This window comes from Bos indicus, chromosome 25 (genome assembly GCF_029378745.1).
Source record: "Bos indicus isolate NIAB-ARS_2022 breed Sahiwal x Tharparkar chromosome 25, NIAB-ARS_B.indTharparkar_mat_pri_1.0, whole genome shotgun sequence".
In the NCBI taxonomy this organism is placed as follows: domain Eukaryota; kingdom Metazoa; phylum Chordata; class Mammalia; order Artiodactyla; family Bovidae; genus Bos; species Bos indicus.
This window is the reverse complement of record NC_091784.1, coordinates 19,854,400-19,880,495: the sequence shown is the minus strand read 5'-3', so window position 1 is coordinate 19,880,495 and position 26,096 is coordinate 19,854,400. Positions and strand designations below refer to the sequence as shown.

At 38.3% G+C, this 26,096-nt stretch overlaps 1 protein-coding gene across 2 annotated transcripts in view; it reads left to right on the top strand.

The window, feature by feature from the left end:
• Positions 1-26,096, top strand: part of DNAH3 (dynein axonemal heavy chain 3) — a 254,086-nt gene that overhangs the window by 161,369 nt on the left and 66,621 nt on the right. For both annotated transcript variants that reach the window (XM_070779177.1, XM_070779176.1), the window contains 6 exons: positions 14,792-14,895; positions 17,372-17,666; positions 20,861-21,040; positions 24,755-24,878; positions 24,960-25,116; positions 25,363-25,506. In XM_070779177.1, coding sequence (XP_070635278.1) covers positions 14,792-14,895; positions 17,372-17,666; positions 20,861-21,040; positions 24,755-24,878; positions 24,960-25,116; positions 25,363-25,506 — 1,004 coding nt within the window. The remainder of the gene's footprint in view (positions 1-14,791; positions 14,896-17,371; positions 17,667-20,860; positions 21,041-24,754; positions 24,879-24,959; positions 25,117-25,362; positions 25,507-26,096) is intronic.

Sequence of the window (26,096 nt, the reverse complement as noted above, 5' to 3'; positions counted from 1 at the left end):
ACCACAATAAGATCCTTCATTCCCATTTTCAAGGAATCTTTGTTCCCAGTCTCAGTCCCAGGCAGGTATTCATCTGTTCTCTATAGATTTGCCATTTCAAATTTATGGGATGGTGTAATATATGACGTCTTGATCTGGTTTTGGTTATACTTATTACCATCTTGAAGTGAAGTCGCTCAGTCGTGTCCGATTCTTTGTGACCCCATGGGCTGTAGCCTACCAGGCTCCTCCGTCCATGGGATTTTCCAGGCAAGGGTACTGGAGTGGGTTGCCATTTCCTTCTCCAGGAGATCTCCCCAACCCTGGGATTGAACCTGGGTCTCCTGCATTGTAGGCAGATGCTTTATTGTCTGAGCCATAAAATACCTTTGTAACTTTTCCACAGGGTTTTAAATTCTCATGGTGAGAGCTCCAGGGAGGCCTTCTCTGACCTCATGGGATATTGTTTTCTGGACTTTTCATGATCTAGGAGCCTTTGGGGTACATGGAACTCTCAAATGAGTGCTAAAGGAACTGTGTTGGGGAGTAGACACTAAGGAAAGCCGGCAGTCCTTTGGGGAATTCTCTCAAGGTTGCGTTATCATCAACTGACATTTATCTTTATTTGTCCAGAAAGTGCTAAATTTCTCTTTATTTACCCATTTATTGTGTGTCCTTTGAAAACCCACTCACTTCTCTGTTAAAGTTTATCTTATTCTCTCAAGTGAAAGACAAGAAAACAGAGGTGGGGCATGGGGTGGTAAAAGGTGATAGAATTAATTCACCTTCCTGTATTTCTAGTACTATTCCCTCCATTCTGCCCCTGCACTTGCATCAGAATTTGAGTTTAAATCACAGTACAGAGAAAACAAAAGCCCTACTCTGATGAGTACCAAACAGACCTCAAGTGCCTCTCTGTATGCCCACAGCTATGCTAAATGTCTGACACATATTCATTTGCCTTCCACAGCGATTTTTCTGAGCTTGATATAAAACCAGGGCCATTTTACAGATATACAGTGATAACCTTGGCCAAAGTCACACGGCCATAAATCCACTTATATTCAGTTGGACATTTTCTCTTTGGCCAAAATGTTCCAAATGTTTGTTTCAAGCCACAAATTAGCTCCAGCTAATAATATCAGCAAGAAGGGGACAAATGCTTTCTGAATGCTTTTTGTGTCTCCTTTCTTATCGTAAAAATAATTCAATTCTATTAAATAAAAATGATCAAAAAACATTTTCGTTCATACCATACTATTGTTAAGTATTTCCGTTTCCAAAAACCTTTCTCTCTCTTGTCCATCTGCTTTCATCTCTTTACATGGTTGCCATAAGGCTATACATTCTGTTTTTTATTCTTCTATTTTATCTGTCATTGTTTTTTGAAAGCATTTTTCTATGTTAATACTTAGATTTTTGTAACTATCATTTTTAAGTATTTAATAGTTTATTTCAAAACTTAATTTTAAAATTTTCTATTTTACTTAAGTGTTAATTGGATATATCACATGATTTTCCCTTTTGTGTAAGATGATGTGAATTCTCTTCTTAGAGTCAATTCATCTCTCTTGAAGTGTATCTACTTCATTTCCCCTAGTCCTTTTTTTTTAATTGAAGTATAGTTGATATACAATGTTTCAGATGTACAAGAAAGTGATTCAGCTTTTATATATATAAAGAGATATTCTTTTTCACATTCTTTTCTGTTTTAGATTATTGTTGTTATTGTTAAGTCACTAAATCATGTCCAGCTCTTTGAGAACCCATGGACTGTAGCCCTCCAGGCGCCACTGTCCATGGCATTTTCCAAGCAGGAATACTATATAGGCTGCCATTTCCTTCTCCAGGGAATCTTCCCAACCCAGGGATTGAACCTGATTCTCCTGCATTGCAGGCAGATTCTTTACTGCTGAGCCACCAGGAAAGACCATTAGAGGTTATTATAAGATATTGAATATAGTTTGACATGCTATACAATATGTTCTTATTGTTTTCTGTTTTAGATATAGTGATATCTGTTCATCCCAAATTCCTGATTTATCCCCCCTGCTGCCCTTTGGTAACCGTATTTGTTTTCTTTGTCTGTGTGTCTTTGTTTTGTAAATAGTGTAATCATTTTAATGACTGTAAAAGAGTCCATTTATCTTATAAGACATAATTTTGACTGGTATTCTAATGTGGGGCATGTAAATTATTTTCAGTTTTTGTTATCACAAACAGTGCTATATATTTGTGTATGGAGATTATTTTCATTGTGAATTATTTCCTTATGATAAATTCCCAGAATTGAATTTCTGACTTGAGCTAGAGAACATTTTTGTAAGCATAGTGCCAGATTGCTTTCTAAAAATGTACCAGATTGACTTCTAGGTAGAGCTGTGCAGTAACATAGGATAAGCTCTCCTTTAATACATAATGTGATATATTAAGCCTAAAAATGTTTTTGTTTTTAATTTTAAGTTTAAGCCTAAACATTTCCCAGCAATAACTTCAAAAATAAAAGTTACAGCCTGATCCTTTGAACATTGAAAGGTAGTAAGTAGACAGGGATAGAAACAAAAGATCCTTCATGTTGTGTCTCTCAACCCACAACCCAACTGTCCTGAAAGCGATGCTGGGTGGAAAGGAAGTTAGTTGACAAAATTCTGAGAGTTCTCACTGGTAATCACCAGTGTAGAAAAAAGCAGACTGCAGTGGTAACTGGGCAGCTGCAAAAAATGCCAAGGCGAAACCTTTGAGCATGAAACTTCCATAATTTGGTAAGATCTTATCAGGAGTGGGAGGAACCTACCAGGGTTTGCAACTCCATGCTGGGTGGGGGATGAGAGCTGAATTTTTCCAGAGTGAAGCATGTTTCTAGCTGGGGTGGAAGTGGGATGGACCCATGGATCAGGAAAATTGGCCAAATTTTAGAAAGAGACTACAAAGCCCAGGTTTCCTGGCAAAGGCAACTGAGTATTTCCTTTACCCCGCCCCTGTACCCTCAGGCTACAGAAAAGAAATCCAGACACCATTCCCTGAATTGTGACCAAAATTGGGGGAAATAAACTCACTCCAGATAGTGTTGGGGAAAATGTCAAGAAGAATTTACCTGATTATAGCAGAGCAATATCAGAAAGAGGAAGACAGAGACAGAGAGACAGAGAATGAGAGTCTAAAAGAAAAACGTGACTGGGGCTTCCCTGGTGGTCCAATGGCTAAGACTCCACTCTCCCAGTGCAGGGGCCAAGGTTTGATCCCTGGTCAGGGAATTAGATCCCACATGCCACAACTAAGACCCAGCACAGCCAAATAAACAAATAAAAATAAATATTTTTATAAAAAAAAGAAAAACATGACATAAGAAATATAAAATATTTGTATTACAAGCACATAAATTTATAGTATAATATATTACATAATATATAAATTTAATTTCAAAATTTATAGATGAACAGCATGCTACTGGAAAAGGGATGTATTAATATATAGAGAGAATTGAGAGTCCAGAAATAAGCTCCTCATATTTATAGTGATTTGATTTTTGACAAAGGTATAAAGATAATTTTGTGGGAAAAGAATAATCCCTTCAGCACATGGTGATGGATTAAATGAATATATTCATATAAAATAATGAATTTGGCCTCTATACCATAGTCAAAAATTAACTCCGATGAAAGATCTAAATTCAAGAGTTAAAATGATAAAAGCTTAGAAGAAAACAAAGGTACGGATAAATGGTCATGATCTTGGACTAGGCAACAATATCTTAGGATGACAAAAATACAAGCAACTAAAGAAAAAATAATTTAGCTGAACTTCATCAAAATGAAAAACTTTTGTGCTTCAAAGGACAACATGAAAGTGAAAACACAACCTATAGAATGGTTGGAACATTTTGCAAATCAAATATCTGATAAGAAACTTGTAAAGTATAAAGAAATATTATTATTCAATAATACAAAGATATAATACAGTTTTAAAATAGGCAAAGTAACTGAATAAACATTTCTCCAAAGAAGATATATAAAAGGCCAATAAGTACATGACAATAGCTCAACATTATTATCATTATTAGCCATCAGGAAAACGCAAATCAAAAGCACAAGATACCACTTCACAACTACAATGAGGATAATAAAAAAAGATGAAGAGCAAGTATGAGAATGTGGGAAAATTGAAACCCTCACATATTATAGTGGAAAAGTATAATTGTACAGCAGCTTTGGAAAACAACATTTGGCATTCCTCAAAAGTTAAACAAACAAACAAAATTAAAAATAGACTTACCATATGAGCAAGCCATTTCACTCCCAGATAGATGCCCAAGAGAAACAAAAATATATGTTCACACAAATACTTATGCACAAATGTTTATAACATCGTAATTCATGATGGCCAAAAAGTGAAGACAATCCAAATGTCCATCAGCTGATGAGTGAATAAATAAAATATAATGTGTTCTTGTTGTTCAGTCATCTGGTCGTGTCCGACTCTCTGCAACCCCATGGACTTCAGCACACTAGGCCTCCTTATCCCTCACAATCACCCAAAGTTTTCCCAAGTTCATGTCCATTGCATTGGTGATGCCATCCAGGCATCTCATCCTCTAACACCCTCTTCTCCTGCCCTCAATCTTTCCCAGCATCAGGGACTTTCCCAATGAGTTGGCTGTTTGCATCAGGTGACCAAAGTACTGGAGCTTTGGCTTCAGTATCAGTCCTTCCAACAAGTATTCAGGGTTGATTTCCCTTAAGATTGATTAGTTTGATCTTCTTGCTGCCCAAAGAACTTTCAGGAGTCTTCTCCAGCACCACAGTTCAAAGGCATTAATTCTCAGCATACTGTCTTCTTTATGGTCCAGCTCTCACAACCATATGTGACCACTGGGAAAACCATAGCTTGACTATATGGACCTTTGTCGGCAGAGTAATGTCTCTGCTTTTCAACACAATGTCTAGGTTTGTCATAGCTTTCCTGCCAAGAAGCAATCATCTTCTGATTTCATGGCTGCAATCACCATCCACAGTGATTTCAGAGTCCAAGAACAGGAAATCTATCACTACTTACACCTTTTCCCCTTCTATTTGCCACGAAGTAATGAGGCTGGATGCCACGATCTTAGTTTTTTTAATACTTAGTTTTAAGCTGGCTCTTTCACTATCCTCCTTCACCCTCATGAAGAGGCTCTTTAGTTCCTCTTCACTTTCAGCCATTCAAGTGGTATCATCCGCATGTCTGAGGTTGTTGATGTTTCTCCCAGCTATCTTGACTCCAGCTTGTAACTCATCCGGGCCAGCATTTCTCATGATGTGCTTGCTCAGTGTTTAGGTTAAACAAGCAGGGTGACAGCAGACAGCCCTGTCATACTCCTTTCTCAACCTTGAACCAATCAGTTGTTACATACAGGGTTCTAACTGTTGCTTAGGTTTCTCAGGAGACAGTTGAGATGGTCTGGTATTCCTATCTCTTTGAGTGCTTTTCACAGCTCTTAAAGAGATGGGACACATCCACAATAGAGCATCGTTTACACTTAGGCCCAGCCACTTCATTCTTGCTGGGGCTATTAGTAGTTCTCCTCCACTCTTCCCCAGTAGTATGTTGGACACCTTCAGACCCAGGGGACTCATCTTTCAGTGTCATATCTTTTTGTCCTTTTATGCAGTTCATGAGGTTCTCACAGCAAGTATACTGGGGTGGTTTGCCATTCCCTCCTCCAGTGGATCGCATTTTGTCAGAACTCTCCACAATGATGTAACTGTCTTGGGTGGCCCTACATGGCATGGCTCATAGCTTCATTGAGTTATGCAAGCCCCTTCACCATGACAAGGCAGTGATCCGTGGAGGGGAAAATACAGTATATCCATACAATTAAATATTATTCAACAATAAAAAGAAATGAAGCAATAACGCATACTACAACATGCATGAATCTTAAAAACATTCTGATGAGTAAAAGAAGCCAATCACATAAGAGTATCTGTTGGATGATTTCATTAATATGAAAAGTCCAAAAGAGCAAGTCCATAGAAACAAAAAGTATATTAGTGGTTACCTTGGGGGCAAGCAGGCTGGTGAGAGATGGGAAGAGGATTTGGGAAGTGACAGCTAAGAGGTATGAGGTTTCTTTTTGGTGTAATGAAATGTTCTAAAATTGATTATGGTAATAACCGTACAACTCTGTGAATATTAATATATTCATACATACATGTATATTTAGTAAACCATTGAATTATACAATTTAAATGGGTGAATTATAGCATATGTGAATTATATCTTAATAAATCTATCATTTTAAAGTTTGTAAATGAAGTGTTAAAACCACAGAATCAGAGAAAAAGAGGAATTGAAAAGCCAAAGAAACAAACAGAGAACTAAACAGTATTAGTAATGATCTGATAAATAAGGACCAGCAAGGGATAAAACATATAAATCTAGACATCTAACAAATGGCTTAGAGGAAAGGTTTGAGACAACTACACTTGCTATTGAAGACAGTCGAAGAATATGATTGATATGGAGACCTTACAGTGTTAATTCCTTGAGTAGCTATCCCAATAAATAATGTAGACAATATATACCAAGAAACAAATGTAGAAATTTTTCCTAAAATGAAGAAGTATTTCTGTAAGTTTTAAGAGTATTTTGTGTTCTAAGAAAAACTGATACAGAATAATTGATTTAAAAAAAATCTGATTAAATTATTGGACTTCCAGGATAAAAGAGATTCCATCAGGCATCCAGATAGGAAAGAAAAATTAGTAAAAGTGGAAATATCTGATGGGCTTCAAACTTCTACACAGCAAGCTAGACTGAAAGAAACTCTGAAACAATGGTCTGCAAAACTCTAAGGGAAAGAAAATGTGACATTAGGATACTACTCTCAGCCAGGTCACTTTTCAAGTACAAAGTGGCAGATATTATCAAACGTGCAAGATCTGAGAGAACTGAGCCCTCCTAAGTCCCTTCTTAGAAATAAAAAATAAACCAGCCAACTAATCAATCGAGATAAAGAACTGAAATAGTCTTGTGTTAAAAGACCCCAATAAGGTATGGAAGAATTATAGTTGCAAAACAAAATGTCAGTGTTATAATCCCTGAAAAAGTAAAAGACACTTGCTCCTTGGAAGGAAAGCTATGACAACCTACCCTGTGTATTAAAAAGCAGAGACATCACTTTTCCAACAAAGGTCCATATTGTCAAAGTTATGGTTTTTCCAATAGTCATGTACAGATGTGAGTTGGACCATAAAGAAGGTTGAATGCCAAAGAATTGATGCTTTTGAATTGTGGTGCTTGAGAAGACTCTTGAGAGTCCCTTGGACTGCAAGATCAAACCAGTCAATCCTAAAGGAAATCAACCTTGAATAATTCATTGGAAGGACTTATGCTAAAAGAATTGAAGCTGAATCTCCAGTACTTTGGCCACCTGATGTGAACAGCTGGTTCATTGGAAAAAGACCTTGATGCTGGGAAAGATTGAAGGCAAAAGGAGGAGGGAGTTGCAGAGGATGAGATGGTTAGATGGAATCACTGACCCAATAAACATGAGTCTGAGCAAACTCTGGGAGACAGTAATGGACAGAGGAGCCTGGCGTGTTGCATTCCATGGGGTCATAAAGAGTTGGACATGACTTAGTGACTGCGCAACAACAGTATCATCAAGAACAACAAAGAGAACCAAAGGAGAGGAAATGGAAGAATGAGAGTTAATCACATCATAGTTCATAAAGGAATCAATAAAATTGATCTAACATTAAGTCACATGTATTTTCAAATGAAATGTGATATCAGGATTTGCTTCAAAATGTTCCAGTCTAAGAAAGAAGGAAGAAAGAAAAGGGAGGAAGTGAGAAGGGAAGGAAAATGAATATGATGGTTGTTGATGTTGTAGAAATGCATGAAACAGTTGCAAAATGTTGAAGATTATGGAAGCTAGATAATGGGTACATGGCAGTTTATTATACTATCCTTCTTTTTTTGTTGTCAGCTACATTCTGGCACTTGCCAGCTACCTCTACAAGGATTAAATCACATGCTGCTGTTTCTGCTGATTTTAAACACCCCTGAAAGGAATTCAGGGTGGAAAACTAGCAGAATGGGTCTTCAGATAGATATTTTCATGAGCCAACTTTATGAGCCCAATTCTTGTATTTCCTCATATCTAGAAAAACACTAAAATCCTTCATAGTGATGACTGCTCCTCGTGACTAGCAGATACATTCTGCAAAAATTAAAGTGCTTGATTGCATGTACTCCCACTTCACCAGAATCACATATATACTGACCTTACCCCCAACCTCTGGAGCAATTTCTCAGGGCTATATGAAATGCTGTTTCCCGGGTCTATAGTCCTCATTTTGCCCCAAATAAAATTTAACTTGCAATTCTCATATTGTGCATTTTTTCAAGTCAGCATTGTGTATTTTAAATTTTTTTCACAATGAAAAGTTAAAATATAATAGCAAAGTTGGATTAAATTATTTTTAAAATTATAATGACTTTAAGCCCTAATGGCTGAAAATTTTTTTTTAGTTAAGAAGCATCTCCTGCTAAGGGGGTAGATATTAAAACTTTTCATCACAAGAAAAAAAAATTTTTTTAGATTGGAGTGTTTCAGCCCTTTAACTCAAGACTCTCTCTCTCTCTCTCTCTCTCACTCTCTCTTTCTCTCTCTGTCTCTCTCTCTCACACACACACACACACACAGCCTACAACCACCAATGCTGTCTTCTTTGGGTCAATTATAGATGAGTCCTGTGGAGAGAGAAGCAAGTCACTTGTGCCTGCTGCTGAATTGGCTAGGCAATGGAACTTGCAAGCCTCTCATGCCCAGTGCTCCTGTGAATCACACAGCCCAACACTTGTCTCACTGAAGCCTGAGTATTTCCTCCATGTCCTCTTTAGGTTTTTCTCACATTAAAAAAAAAAAAAAAAATATATATATATATATATATAAAATTCAGAAAGCTTTGCAACCAGTATGTCATATACTCCTCATAGCATTCTCTAGATGAGGAAATTGCAGCTCAGAAAGGGTGTCACTCATCCAGGGCCCCACAGTGAGTCAGTGAGGAATGGTTGGATGAGAAGCCAGGTCCTTCCCTGACACTCTTCTTTTTCCCACTTCTCATCTTGAAGTGCAACAAAGAAAAAGACTTCCAACAATTACAGAGGCAGGGCTTCACTGGGGAAAAGGACCATAGGAACTTTGTGTTACTTTTGTGAGGGAAGTAGGGAGTGATTTGGGATGAGTATTGTGATTGTATTTGGAAGAATGGGTGGAGTGAGAAGGTGATTCAGAATCACTGCTGTGTATTGATCAAAGGCTAGAGACCAGGGGCCTTGATGCTGCCCACCTACTTCCTCCCACACCAAGAGGATCTGGAGGGCAGCACTTCAGTTGTTCTTACCTTACACAGTAGATACTGAGGGCCTACAATGTGCTTGCTTCGTGTCTGGTCAGTCATTTGTTCAAAAAGCACCTACTTTGTACTTTTTACTAAGCACCTACTATGTACTTCCCTGGTAGCTCAGATGGTAAAAAATTTGCCTGCAATGCAGGAGACCTGGATTCAATACCTGGGTTGGGAAGATCCCCTGGAGAAGGAATTGACTGCCCACTCCAGTATTCTTGCCTGGAGAATTCCATGGACAGAAGAGCCTGACAGGCTACAGTTCATGGAGTTGAAAGAGTCAGACCTGACTGAGCGATTAACACATAGTTCTAGATACTGTGCTAGTTTTTGGGGATACAACAGTGAACAAAAAAGATATAATCCCCTTGCTCTCACAGAGCTCACTTTCTAGTTGAGGAAGACAAACAATAAATAAGTAGGCTCATAGAATAAGATAATTGGAGATATACTAAGTGCAAGGATGGAAAAACACTGGCATGTTGATGGAGACCCGCAGGGGCTCTACCTGAAGTGTTCAGGGACGGTCTCCCAGAGGAGGTGACATCTGAGCTCAGATCTGAAAGGTAAGGAGCAAGCCAGGTAGAGAGCAGGGGGAAGAGCTGCCAGGCATAAAGAAGAGCTGATCCAAAGCCCTGAGGTAAGAGTGCATGTGGTATGTTTGAAGATTAGAAAGAAGATGCTGCAGTAAAGTGGGTGAGTAGCCTGCTTCATACAATGTATATTAAGGAGACTTTGGAAAGTCAGGAGGAGCAACATACAGAGCAGGTTATCTCCAGTCCACACTGAGGAAGCCCCTGAAAATGCCCAGAGATTCCATGACTTACCCAAGGTCACAAGATCAGCAAGGGGCACATATTGCCCCATAATTTACACTTTAGCACTGCTACCTGGTGCTGGACCATAGGCCTCCAAACCTGGGAAGCCTGGGGTTTGAGTCTTAGGAAGCCCCAGAGACTCAACAGCTCCTTCAGTGTTGCCCAGTGGAAGGCACTGCTCTTCCTCCATGGCTTCTGGGATCAGGTTCACACAAATGTCCCCAGATGGGAGAGGCCCTGCTGGACTCCTCAGACACTCAGGTCTGTGCAGCACAAAGGCATCTCCAGGTCTGTGACCCCAGCTTGACCTTGAGCTGCTCCACCTCTGCAAATCCAAGTTCAATCATCCTGACTTCTCATAAACTACCTTGTAGCCCTGTAACTCTCCAGCTCTGCTACAACTAGCTTCTGCTCCCTCCTTTCTGCTATCTCCTTAATTACCAGTCCCTCCAGTCCACCCCTCCAGCTCCGTCCCCAAGGCCCACCTGTTCCATGTTTTTCTCTCATCAGCACCTTCTCTCCCTCCTTCCCTTTTCCTCCTGCCATACAAACTCATGAAAACCCCAACCTTGGATCAATACACCACCTCTCTTTTTTTTTCCCACTTATACTCCAGAGCTGTTTAACAGTATAGGAGAAAGTCATATAAGCTGAAGGCTTAACATGACTTTCATGGTCTCCAACCTCAGCTTGGGGAATCAGAGACTACAGACTTTGGACTCAAATAGTTTTGTTTTGGAACATAGATGCAAAACTCATCAACAAAATACTAGCAAATTGAATCCAACAGTACCTTAAAGTGCTTATATGCCACAATCAAGTAGAATTTAACAATTTCCACAAACCAATGTGAAACACCACATTAAACTGAAGAATAAAAAGTATATGATCATCTCAGCAGATGCAGAAAAAAATGCTTCTGATAAAAATCAACATCGATATATGATTAAAAACTCTTCAGAAAGTGGACATACAAGGAACATGCCTCACATAATAAAAGAATATGAGACAGACCCATAGCTAACATCACATTCAATGATGAAATGCTGAAAACATTTCCTCTAAGATCAGAAACAAGACAAAGATGCCTTTTCTTGCCACTTTTATTCAACATCGTTTTTGAAGCCTTAGTCACAGTAATCAGAAAAGAAAAATAAATGAAAGGAATCCATATTGGAAAAGAAGAAGTAAAAAAAAATCCTAAAGATGTTACCGGAAAACTACTAGAGCTCATCAAAAAATTTGGTAAAGTTGCAGGAGACAAAGTTAATATACAGAACTCTGTTGCATTTCTATACACTAACAATGAAATATCAGAAAGAGAATTTAAAGAAACAATCTCATTTACCATTGCATGAAAAAGAATAAAATACCTAGGAATAAACTTATCTAAGAAGCCAGAATACCCATACTGTGAAAGCTAAAAGACACCAATGAAAAAAACTGAAGACAACACAAACAGATGGAAAGGTATACCATGTTCTTGGATTGGGAAAACTATTGGGTAGTATTTTAACAATACTACCCAAGACAATCTACAGATTTATGCAATCGCTATCAAATTACCAATGACATTTTTCACAGAACTAGAACAAGTAGTCCTAAATTTTATATGGAACCATAAAAGACCCAGAATTGCCAAAGCAATCCTGAGAATGAAGAACAAAGCTGGAGGCTTCATGCTCCCTGAGTTCAGACTATACCACAAAGCTGCAGTAACCAAAACACTATTGTACTGGCACAAAAAAAGACATATAGATCAATGGAACAGGATGGAGACCCCCAAAATAAACCCATGCACTTATGGTCAATTAATCTACAACAAAAGGAGGGAAGGCTATACTATGGACAAAAGACAGTCTTTTCAATAAATGGTGCTGGAAAAACTGGAGAACATGTAAAAGGATGAAATTGTAACATTCTCTAACACTATATACACAAATAAACTCAAAATTGATTAAAGACCTAAATGTAAGAGTGGATACTATAAAACTCCTAGAGGAAAACACAGGCAGAACACTCTTTAACAGGAATCGCAGCAATACTTTTTTAGATTGATCTCCTAGAATAATGGAAACAAAAGCAAAACTAAACAAAATGGGACCTAACTAAACTTAAAAGCTTTTGCACAGCTAAGGAAACCATAAACAAAACAAAAAGACAACCTACAGTTTGGGAGAAAGTATTTGCAAAAAAAAATGCAACTGATAAGGGATTAATTTCCAAAATATACAAACAGCTCATACAGCTTAATATCAGAAAAAAAAAAACAACCCCCCCAAAAAATGGGCAGAAGACCTAACAGCACATGATTCCAAAGAAGACATACAGATGGTCAACAGGCACATAAATAGATACTCAATATCACTAATTAGAGGAATTGAAATGAAAACTACAATGAGGTATCACTTCACACCAGTCAGAATGACATTCTCAGAAAGTCTACAAATAACATGCTAGAGAGGGTGTGAAAGAAAAATTAACCTTCCTACACTGTTGATGGGAATGTAAATCGGGGCAGCCATTACAGAGAACAGCATGGAGGTTTCTCAAAACCCTAAAAATAGAGTTACCATATGACCCAGCAGCCCCACTCCTGGACATATTTCTGGAGAAATATAACTCAAAAACATACATGTACCCCAGTAATTACAGCTGCACTATTTACGAAACAGCCAAGACATGGAAGCACCCTATTAATAAATGTTCATCGACAGATGAATAAAGGAAATGTGATTATATATATATATATATACACATACACATACATGCATACAACGGAAATCTACTCAGTCAGACAAAAGAATGAAATGCCATTTACTGCAACGTGGGTGGACCTAGAGACTATCATATTAAGTGAATTTAGACAGAGAAAGACAAATATCATATGATATCACTTATATGTGGATTTTTTAAAATGATACGAATGAATTTATTTGTAAAAAGGAAATAGACTCACAGATGTAGAAAACTAATTTATGGTTACCAAAGGGGAAATGGGTAAAGAGGGATAAATTGGGAGCTTGGGATTAATGTATATACACCACTATAAATAAAAATAGATGAGAACAAGGACCTACTATATAGGAAAGGGAACTATGTTCAATATCTCATAAAAATATACAATGGAAAAGAATCTGAAAATTATATATTTCTATGCTATATATATATAGCTATATATATAGCTCTATTTATATGCATATATGTATATGGTTTTATATATATATATATATATATATATATATATATATATATGTGTGTGTGTGTATAACTGAATCACTTCGCTATACAGTGAAAACTAACACAGCTTTAGTCTACGGCCATACCGCCCTAAATGCACCCAGTCTCCTCTGAAACTAACACAACTTTATGAATCAACTGTGCTTCGGTCTTAAAAAAAGTTTTCCTCACAAGGAAAAAAATTCTAACTGTGTATGATGATGGGTTTTATAAGAATAGGATCGGTTATTTTTTATTTATTTATTTTGGGCCATGCTGCGTCCTTGTTGTCTTGCCTGAGTATTTCTTTGCCGTGTGCAGCTTTCTCTAGTTGTGGCAAACGGGGCTGGTCTTCGTTGCAGTGCATAAGCTTCTCACTGTAGTGGCTTCTCTCGGTGCAGAGCACAGGTCCTACAGCGCACGGGCTGCAGTAGCTGCGGCTTGCGGGCTCTAGAGCCCAGGCTCAATAGTTATGGTGCACAGGATTGGTTGCTCTGTCGTAGGTAGAATATTCCTGGACCAGGAATCGAACACTCAGTGTCCCTGCACTGGCAGGTGAATTCCTAACCTCTGGATCACCAGGGAAGTCCCTGGATCATTTAATATTATATGCATTATATATTAATATATACAATCTCTTATAATCATTTTATAATGTGATCATTTCACTATATGTAAAAATTGAATCATTGCATTTTATACCTGAAACAAATATAGTCTTTGTCAATTGTACCTCAATTGAAAAAAAAATAAACCACTTTTAGAAACCAATATCTCCTGTAGTGAATGATGATTATCTGAAGTTCAGAAGGTCCTTCAGTTTCACTTTAGTCTCCTAGTTTAAATAAAATTAGATATAATGTTTTTATTTTTCAATAGTATAATATATAAAAATATATATTCTATCTTATTATGTTACATTATATTAATATAATTCATACATATTTGTGTGTATATATATATGATATATAATATTAAATGATCCTATCCTAATAAAATTCTTTCTTTCATTTACCTATACTTCCACCTTCAATATGTTTATATGCCTCAAGAGAGGACTGGAAGGATTGCTGCCGAAAGTAATCTCTGATTGTGAGATTTGGAGCCATTTGTTTTCTCCGTTTTTTGTTCTTTTCAATACTTCCTATTTATATTATGTATATTATTTATATTATCATTATTTGTATAATCAATACCTATTATTTTTATACATATAATAAAGTCATTATTCTTTAAAAGATGTTTTTCTAGTTTATACAGTTACCAATACTGATAGTCATACATTTCAGATGCCTATGGCTGAGGTAGTTAAATATCTCAAATATGAAATGTAAACCCCTGATGTGCTAATAACTTGTTCTATTTATTTGGGTCCAGGAAGCATCTATGATTTTTATTTCCTCAAGCAAGCTAGTGGACATTGGTACACATGGACAGAGTATATCACCAAAGAGGAGGAACATATCTCCGCAAATGCAAAGGTAAAAGAGAGTTATCGGTCATAGAACCTCAGTAATGACCTGACATTCAGCAAAGTGGAGACGTTAACATCAGATCTGGGTTAGTTAAAGAACTTACTTTAGAAAAAGTGAAAGAATTTACTTTAGAAAAATGTTCAAACATGAATTGAGCCTTCAAAAGCACAGACTTTAGAATCAGAGAGTCCCAGATTTATTATTCAGTCTTCACCCTTTCTGCCTCAGTTTATGCAACTACACAATAGAAGAAAAAATACCTAAAGAATGGCTGCAAAGATTGAAGACATTGTACATGAATCTGTGGCATTCACATTGTGCTAGATCATACAGTTGCTATTCTAATTATTGTCAGTATGAACAATGCCAGGTGGTCATCAGTCCCCCTCTCAGATATCTCCACCAAAAAGATCCTTGCCTTTTCTTTAAAATCCCCAGAGAAAAATTTCTTTAATCAGAGTTCTCAGAAAAACAGTTAATAAATTTTCTGGTTAGCAGAAGATTCACTTACAACTCCTACTCATTTTCTTGTGGAAATTTTTTCCAGATGTGCACTTTCATGCCTCTACTTGCAGTATCTGGTGGACGAAATTGAGCTTTATTGGGATAATTGTAGTTTGTTCAGGCCTAGCATAGAGTAGTAGGTGGTGGATGGAAATGTGGAAATACTGAAAACAAAATCAGACACCAGACAGGACCACAGCTGCTTGTGAAAAGGGTGCCACAGGCAGGAGTGAATGTGTGATGAGCTCAGGACACACACTGGAGACTGAAAAGACCCCTCAGCACTGAGGTTCTAAACTTTCATTCTCCTTAAAAGAGCTTCATCACCTGAACTCCAGGGGTTTGAAATCTTGCTAGATGCCTACAAATGAGTCAAATGCAGAAAATATTTTAGTTATGCTGGGAATTTTTCACTTGTGAAAAAACTGTTCTAGCCCCTGAAAATAAAAATCTGTGAAATCCAACTTGCTTAAAATTCCCAGTCTTGATACTTGGTTTAGCATTCAGTATCACTTACTGGCTATGTGACTTGGCCAAGTTGGCCATCCTCCAGTCTCAATTTTTTTATCTGAAAAAGTGAGCTAATAATACAGCTGCCTCAGAGGGCTGTTGGGAAAACTGCAGGGAATAACACAGGCAAAACATCCATAGCTCGATACCTGTTAATTCTCTTCCTTGCCACTTCAATTTCTCTGTTCTCTCTGCTCCTTTTTCATTGATCAAATTATTAATCAAAATAAGTCAAGCTTAGTCTAACAGTATACACATAGCCACGGCACTGCGCAGTCTCTGTTGGTGCCATTTGCATTATGGTCTGGTTTTGTTTTAGGGGCACCATTTACACAAACCATAGTGTGGGTGGTGCTCTCTAGAGTTACACAGCACAGTGGCTCCATGTTCACTAGCCTCTTCCAGTCTAGACATATAAGTAGACTTCAGCATATGATTTAAATCTAACTACCCCTTCCTCTGTGGCTACACACTTGGCTCAGTGGCGAAGAATTTGCATGCCAATGCAGGAGACACAGGTTCAGTCCCTGAGTTGGGAAGATACCCTGAAGAAAGAAATGGTAACCCACTCCAGTACTCCTGTCTAGGAAATCCCATGGGCAGAGGAGCCTAGCAGGCTAAAGTCCATGGGGTCACAAAAGAATTGGACACAACTTAGTGACTGAACAACAGCAGATCCCTTCGTCTACCCATCATTGGAGGGACCAAAAGCAGCCAGATGGCTGATGATAGGGTTCAAACTCAGAAAAGCCAATCTAAAGCAAGGTTTTCTACTCAAAGTAATAGAGATTCTAGGAATCCAAGACCAAGCCCTTAGAGCCCAATTGGAGTCTGAATACCAGGAAGAGTGTTGCAATTTCCATATTGCTAAAGGGATTAATAGGAGGAACCAAGAATATGAGCCTTAAGAAAAGCAGATGAGGAATAAGCACAAGGAATGGGGGTCAAGGGTCATACCTAACCCTTCTTGGATGGCATATGGGAGGTGGATCTTTCCTAGGGCAAGGCAGACAGCTTGGCTCAAAGAAAAGGTCTCAGAGGGCAGCAGCTGTAGACCCAGCCTTACTATAATTGGTGTTTACAATGTGACATTTCAGTAGTTAAGAATACAGTCCTTGGGATCAGACAAGCTCGGATTAAAATCTTTGCATTTCTGTTTACTTGCTGTGTTGGTGAGCTCTGGATCTGTTTCTTCATCTCTAAAACAGGGACAATAGACAGTTATTGTCTATATTTACATACAAGATTTCATTTAACCTTCAAAACAGCTCAGTGAACTCGATGCCATTTTTATCCCCATTTCATAGATGAAGAAACTAGGCTGCTAGAGAGGTAAAATACTCAAAATTATAAAGATAAATAAGAGACAGAGCTGAATGGATAGTAAGGATAAAACTCAAGTCTCTTGAATACCAAGACACAATCTCCTGGTCCCAGTATCAAGACTTACCATGTCTTTGTGGCACAGGTCTCAGAACTCATCATCCCCACCATGGAGACAGCCCGACAGTCCTTCTTCTTGAAAACCTACCTGGACCATGAGATTCCAATGCTGTTCGTAGGACCCACGGGCACAGGCAAATCGGTCATCACCAACAACTTCCTACTTCGCCTTCCCAAAAATACTTATCTGCCCAACTGCATCAATTTCTCTGCCAGAACTTCAGCCAATCAGACGCAGGATATCATCATGTCCAAGCTGGATCGCCGGCGGAAAGGCCTTTTTGGGCCTCCCATAGGGAAGAAAGCAGTGGTATTTGTGGGTAAGGCACTGGCCTGGATCTGGACACACCAAATTCTTCTATTTTAAGTTGCAGCAAAACCGAATTTCCCTTTGTAGGACTGCTGTATATTCATTTTACTGTCTATGGAAGATAAAATATTTCTGGTTAATGTAATTCCACATTCCTTCCCTCCCCTCCTATTTTCCTTCCTTCTTTTCTTCCATCTTTCCATCCTTTCTTCTCTCCTTCCCTCCCTTTCTTGCCTCTTTCATTTTTTGTTCCTTGTCCTTTCCTTCATTCATTTCCAAGTATTTTTAACTATGTACTATGTGCCAAATTTTCCATGTTGAGACATGGTCCACGCCTTTTTGCCTGAGGGAGGATCCCAGTTTCTCCCGGGATGAAGTTGAGCCCATGGATCAGGCCAAGTTACTTTGTAGTGACAGTAGTTAGGTTCAGAAGGGGATTGTAGTATTTACTCTCTTGTGTCTCCAGAAGCAACTCACACACTGTGATAAGCTTCTATTCCATTAAGTGCAAGATAAATATGTTATCAGTATATGAAGAAATCTAATAGTTGCCAAATAAGCACATTGAATTTTTCCAGAATTTTATCTGTTTAGAAAGCACTTCCTCATTTATTTCTTTTGAGCCTCACAACCCCTTGAGTTTACTGGCCATCATAATCTCTTTGTTGTTGCTGTTATTCAGTCACTAAGTCATGTTCAAGTCTTTGCGACCCCATGGACTGCAGCAAGCCAGGCTTCCCTGTCCTCCATTATTTCCCAGAGTTTGCTCAAGTTCTTGTTCATTCAGTCAATGATGCTTTCTAACCATCTCATCTTCTGCCACCCACTTCTCCTTTTGCCTTCAGTCTTTCCCAGCATCAGGGTCTTTTCTAATGAGTTGGCTCTTTGCATCAAATGGCCAAAGTACTAGAGCTTTACTTTCAGCATCAGTCTTTCCAATGAATATTCAGGGTTGATTTCCTTTAGGACTGACTGGTTTGATTTCCTTTCAGTCCAAGGGACTCTCAAGAGTCTTCTCCAGAACCACAATTTGAAAGCATCAATTTTCCAGTGCTCAACCTTTTTTATGGTCCAATTCTCACATCCATACACAACTACTGGAAAAACCATAGCTTTGACTATATGGACTTTTGTGAGCAAAGTGAAGTCTTTGCTTTTGAATACACTGTCTAGGTTTATCACAGCTTTCCTTCCAAGGAGCAAGCATCTTTTAATTTCACGGCTGCAGTCACCGTCTGCAGTGATTTTGGAGCCCAAGAAAGGAAAATCCATCACTGCTTCTACTTTTTCCCCTTCTATTTGCCATGAAGTGATGGGACCAGGTGCTGTGATCTTGGTATTCTGAATGTTAGGTTTTAAGCTAGCTTTTTCACTTTCCTCTTTTGACCTCATCAAGAGGCTCTTGGCTGCTCTTCATTTTCTTCCATTAGAGTGGTATCATTTGCATATCTGAGGTTGCTGGTATTTCTCATGACAATCTTGATTCCAGCTTGTGACTCATCCAGCTTGGCATTTCACATGATGTACTCTACATATAAGTTAAATAAACAGGGTAACAATATACAGCCTTGTCATACTGCTTTCCCAATTTTGAGCCATAAAATTTGAACCAATTTTGAACCAGTAATTTGTTCCATATAAGGTCCTAACTGTTGCTTCCTGATCTGCATACAAGTTTCTCAGGACACATGTAAGGTGGTCTGGTATTCCCATCTCTTTAAGAATTTTCCACAGTTTGTTGTTATCCACACAGTTAAAGGTTTCCTCATAGTCATGGAAGCGGCAGTTTTTCTGGAATTCCCTTGCTTTCTCTATGATCCGACAAATGTTGGCAATTTGATCTCTGCCTCCTCCGCCTTTTCTAAACTCAGCCTGTAAATCTGGAAGTCCTCAGTACATGTACTGCTGAAGCCTAGCTTGAAGGATTTTGAGTAACTTTACTATCATAGGAAATGAACACAATTATCTGTTAGTTTGAACATTCTTTGGCACAACCCTTCTTTGGGATTGGAATGAAAACTGACTTTTTAAAAAAAATCTAATTTACTAATCAATTAAATGAGACTCTGAAGGTTAAATTCCCTGTTCAGGGTCAAATGTCTAGAAAATTCTGGAGCCACAAGCCAAAACCAGGTTTCTTGGTGCCAAATATATTATGTTATCTACTCTCTTACTGCTAATTCATAGAATTCTCATTTAGTAATAGTAATTCCCTGCTCTTCTGAATTATCTCATGTTCTGTCTTTAAAATTAAGGTATTGACAGTAAATGTTGCATGTATTTATATCCTTGCCAATTAACAACAGCTTCTTAAAGGGAGGGATCATATTTTCTTTTCCCTTTCTTGTCCTCCCTCCCTCCTTTGTCCTTACTCTCATCTGTTCTCCCTTCCTATTTTTATGGTATATCCAAAAGCAATTTAAGCTTTGCAGTCAAACAGACCTACGTCCAAATCTCACTTTTTAACCCTAAGTATATTATTCCATTACCTTCAGTTCCTCACCTCTAACATAAAGGCAATACTATATTCCTCTTATAAAGTCATCATCTTGAGTAGATGAGATAATATGTATAAAATTCCTAAAATGTTACATGACACAAAATTGGGCATTTAGTCAATGTTCATTGGAAATTATTGAGTGCCTTCTATGCACCAGTACTGAACAATGTACTATTGGAGAAAGTCAATCCCTACCCTGGAGGAAATCACAATTTATCCTTGCCTTTTTGATTTTGCTCTTCAAAAACCCTAGCTTGAAGCTTTTCTGCTGTTGGAGTTCCCACTATTACCTGGTGGTAAATTAAATACTCTGTCAACTAGAAGCATGACTTTCTTTCTCACCATCATATCCCTAGAAATTAACAAAATGTCTAGCACATAGTAGACAATCTATATATTTTGGGTGAAGGAATGGGAAAAATTTTAATATCTGTTTGTTAATGCAAATGTATGCATCCTTCCACAGAGGATCTCATGCACAGAGATCTCAATAAATGCACAGAGATCTCAATAAACCAGGAAAGCCAGAACCCTGAAAAATATCTTCCATTATGGTGAAAATGTCCACTGGCTGAGCCCTACCTGGAGTGAGGGTATAACAATTGAGTGTGGACTCTCTCATGGAAGGATAGTCATCTGCTACCTCCTAAAAGACCAAAGGATGCCATAGACTTACAATCTGTGGCTATTACTTCTTTCCCCAGATGACCTCAACATGCCAGCCAAAGAGGTATATGGAGCACAGCCCCCCATTGAGCTCCTACGGCAGTGGATTGACCATGGTTACTGGTTTGACAAGAAGGATACCAACAAGCTGGACATCGTTGATGTGCTGCTTGTGACAGCCATGGGCCCTCCTGGGGGAGGAAGGAATGACATTACTGGTACGTGAAGGAGAGAGTTCATTACTTTTTCTTCCACCCCCTGCAGAACCAGACCATCTTTGTGGATGGAGGGCTAGTGTAAGGCAGTCTGTCCTGATGGAAGATAGAGAAAGGGTATTTAGGCCAGAGACACTTGAGCTAGACTCAAGGAGTGGCATTTGAATATGCCGTGTTGAAAGTTGTATGAAATAGGATGAGAAGATGAAAAGAGGACTTGAGGAGTTTTTGGCTAGGCATAGAGGAACAGAGAGTCTCATGAAGAGGTAAGTTCTGTGTGGTCAGCTTGTGTTCTAGGAGCGAGGCTAGACGAGAGGTTCTCAACCAAAGGTGAATGACAGATTCACATGTTATGTTTCTTACAATTCTTTGGAGCCAGATAGGCCTAAATAAAGTAATAATAAACAACAAACAAATAAATAAGATTTTCCCCCATCATCTGACACTTTAGGAGTGTATTTTGCTTCATGTGCAACTTCATCCATCCAGGTCTACAGGTTTCCACACTTTTATTCTGTGATACATCCTTGGTTAAGAATCTTAATGCCATTTTCAGACTTAACATTCTGTGACCTTGCTCTCCCCGGTGGCATATATCTTTCTGATTTGTAAAATAAGGAAGATAAACAGGGTGATTTTACTTGAGTACACAAACCATCACCTTCCACTTGCTACAGAGTCCAAGGGTACCTTTACCTTGGGTTTGAATATAGCAGGAGCTCAGGCACTTAGCATCTATAAATTCAACACTTCTCTAACTACTTAGAGGGAAAGGAACTTGGTATATTATTTTTCTCTAAGACCTACTCATTCAATGGGGAAAATATTTGCAAACTATCTATCTGATAAAGAGTTGAAATACAAAATGTGTAGGAATTCATACAACTCTATAGCAAAACAACAACATTGCTGATTATTAGAGAAATGAAAATCAGAATCACAATGAGATATCACCTCACACCTGATAGAATGGCTATTAACAAAAGTCAAGAGATAATAACTTCTCTTGTGCATTGTTGGTGGGAATATAAATTCATGCAGCCACTATGAAAAACAGTAGGATGTCCCTCAAAAAATTAAAAATAACACTACTACATGATCCATTAATGCCACTTCTGGGTGTATATCTGGAGGAAATGAAATAATTTTCTTGAAGAGATATCTGTAATCCTATGTTCGTGCTGCATGCTCAATCACTTCAGTCATGTCCAACTCTTTGCAGCCCTGTGGACTGTAATCCACCAGGCTCCTCAGTCCATGGAATTTTCCAGGCAAGAATACTGGAGTGGGTTGCCACGTCCCCCTCCAGTGGATCTTCCTAATCCAGAGATCGAACCCTCGTCTCCTATGTCTCCTGCATTGTAGGCGGATTCTTTACTGCTGAGCCACCAGGGAATCCCAGTCCCAAACTGCAACATTACTCACAATAGCCAAGTCATGGAAATATCCAAAGTGTCTATTTATGGATGAATGGATAAAGAAAATGTATATACACACACACACACACACACACCCTGGGATATTATTTGGCTATAAAAATAATGAAATTCTACTCTATGTGACAACGTGAATGGACCTTGAGAATATTAAACTAAATGAAATAAGTCAGAGAAAAATAAATACTATATGATATCATTTACATGCGGAATCTAAAAATGCCAAACTCACAGGAACAGTAGTATGATGGTTGCCAGGAGCTAAGGGATGGGGGAAATGGGGAGACGTTGGTCAGAGGGTACAAATTTCCAGTTATAAAAAGAATAAGTTTTGGGGATCTGATGTACAATATGGTGACTCTCTAGCAGCATCAATAGAATTGTTACTTAACCTTAGTATGCAAGCATTTTGCAATATCTTATATGCATTAAATCATCATGTTGTAAACCTTCAGTTTATATATTTTATGTCAATTAATTCTCACTAAAACCAGTGAGGCAGTAGAGATCTATTCAGAAGGGAATGTCTGTTTCCCGTACATATCAAGGAAGTAGTAATTGCTAACATTTGCACAGCAGTTGACAGTTTTCAAGCTATGTCACAAATATGACATATTGAAAAGATCTTAAAGACCAATGCCCAAAACTGCCAGGAGCACATCTGTGGTCAGGTGAAATTGAGTCTATTAATTTGCTGCAGCAAGGGTCTACATAGCATGGAGAACCATGAGAGTGCCTGGTGAAAGGGCGTTAAATGGGCTTGTGCTGGTTGATGTGAAAAAGGCTTAAGAAACCAGGGACTCTGTTCTAGATTGGGTAGTCTCAGGGAGTGGGGACAATTTGAAGAGTAGGTATCTTAATTTTTTTTCTGTACTTAGTAAACAACTATAGTCACTCATATTAGTTTGGGGGGAACTTTTCGTGATTTCAGAGCAAACTTGTTTCTGTCTTGTTCCATCATAGCTACGGTACAACCTCATTTGATGTTGATATTTAAAGAGATTGTGTTCACTGGAGAACCAACAGACTAGCTGATAATTGTCAGATCACCTGCCATCTGTTAGGGCTCATATGGGAAAACTGAGGCTCAAGGCATTATTATATGGTGGTGGAGAGCATGGTTTGGCAGAAGACTGATCTGGGTTTTGGTAACATGTAATAAGCATTAGCACACATTAAGGACTATGAGTATGCTTATTATCAAAAGAATACATGACTTCCTCAAGTTCATGCAACTCTCCATATTTCCCAATCAGAGTGTAAAATATTATTCCAGCATTTTTTTAAAAGGTAAACCTACATGTATCAGTACACATGGGTGATTAAAAAAAAAAAACATAAAAAAATGCAAGATAGTAATTACTTTAAAATCAGGATAGTGGTAAGCTTTGGAGGGAGACAGGGAGAGGGCTGTGATTGGGATGGGATATATGGAGGGGCTTCTATGAAGGGCTGGCAAAGTTGTATTTCTTGACATGGATGGTAGATGTAAAGATGTTAACTTTATAATGATTCACTTTATAATTTTGGTGATTTTCTGTATCTGTGCTTTACTTTATACAGTAAAATATTTTTTAAAAATACATGCAGGCAAATTATAGAAACAGAAAATCGATTATTAGTTGCCAAGGGCTACAAGGAAATAGAAAGTGGTAAATGGAAAGGATTTCTTTTTGGAGTGATTATTCTGCTATTGATTGTGATAATGATTGCACAACTAAAATACGAAATATTTATTTAACTGTGTACTTTAAATGGATGAATTTTAGAGATATAAATATATGGATATCTAATACTAGATACATAGATACAGATGTAGAGCTGTAAGAACACCAAACTAACAGTGATTAATTTGGGAGGGGAGAGAGAATGGATTTAGTGTGTAGGAGGCAAGGGTTACTTTCTGTAAAAGTATTTCTGAATTATTTGATTATTTTATAAAAATAACACATTGCCATTATCTAGTAACAGTCTTGAGCACTGGGCTAGCACTATTACCAGAACTTATGCAGTCGTGATGTTCTGTATCTATACTGTGCAGTACAACATCCACTAGTCACACGTTTATCCTTGAGAAGTTGATATGTGGTTGATGAGACTGAGGAAATACATTTAATATTACTTAATTTTAATCCATATAAATTTAAATAGCCACATATGGCTAGAGGCTGCCATGTTGAATAGCACAGCTCTAGAACTTAAAGGCGGAGAAAAAACCGTTCTATATCTAAGGGTTGCTACGCCCAGGAGGTAAGTGTGAGTGTGTGTGCATGTTTTCCAGGACGGTTCACTCGCCATCTGAATATCATTTCCATCAATGCCTTCGAGGATGACATATTAACCAAGATTTTCAGTTCAATCGCTGACTGGCACTTCGGGAAAGGGTTTGATGTTGTGTTTTTAAGGTAGGAGGTTCCTCTATTATTGGCCTGGGGTCCTCATTTCTGGCCCTTCCTTAACTGGTCTGTCTTCTCCTTCCTCCCAAGGTATGGAAAGATGATGGTACAAGCAACGATGACAATTTACAAAGCTGCAGTGGAGAATTTCCTGCCAACTCCCTCCAAGTCACACTATGTCTTTAACCTGCGGGATTTCTCACGGGTGATCCAAGGGGTGTTGCTCTGCCCTCACACCCACCTGCAGGTCAGCCGCTGTCATTTCTGTTATCAAGTTCATTCAGTGATATCTTTGGCTATGTGGAATATATAATGAGAATAGTAATAGCTAACTGTTATTAAGCATTTAATCTGTGCTAAGCATTTAATCTGTGCTAAGGATTTTGTAAGCATTATCTCATTTAATCCTCACAACAACCCAGGACTTAGAAACTGTTTGAAAACTACTGCCTCAGCCACCATGTGCCATTCATTCAAATAATTGAATTTTCAGGATGTAGAGAAGTTTATCCGGCTTTGGATTCATGAGGTTTACCGGGTCTTCTATGACCGTCTGATTGATCATGAAGATAGACAGGTCTTTTTTAACATGGTAAGGGAAACCACCTCCAATTGCTTCAAGCAGTCTGTGGAAAAGGTAAGCAAGACCCTGTGATCTTTTGACCTCAGAAATTGCCCCAAATATGTGATCATGCTAGTCTCAGATTTCAGGCTCCCTTCCTAGTAGAGACTTTGTTGTTGTTTTTCAGTCACTCAGTCGTGTCCAACTCTTTTGCAACCGCATGGACTGTAGCCCACCAGCTTCTCTATGGGATTTTCCAGGCAAGAATACTGGAATAGGTTGCCATTTCCTTCTCCAGGGGGTCTTGCTGACCCAAGAATTGAACCCAGATTTGTAGAATTGGCAGGTGGATTCTTGACCACTGAGCCACCAGGAAAGCCCAAATAGAGACTTATAGCTCTGCTTTCTGAATCTCAAGAAACAGTGTATTGAGCCAGTTAGTCACTTGATTTGGTGATATACTGCCGTTTTTGTTGTTCAGTCACCAAGTCATGTCCGACTCTTTGCAACCCCATGGACTGCAGCCCACCAGGCTTCCCTGTCCCAAGTAATATAATACTTGGTCCAATTTCACTTGACTTTACAGGTAACATATAAGTTTGGATACATTCAAACTTATCATTTATGAAAAGATGTTTTGTTTCTAATTAATGTAAAATACATTT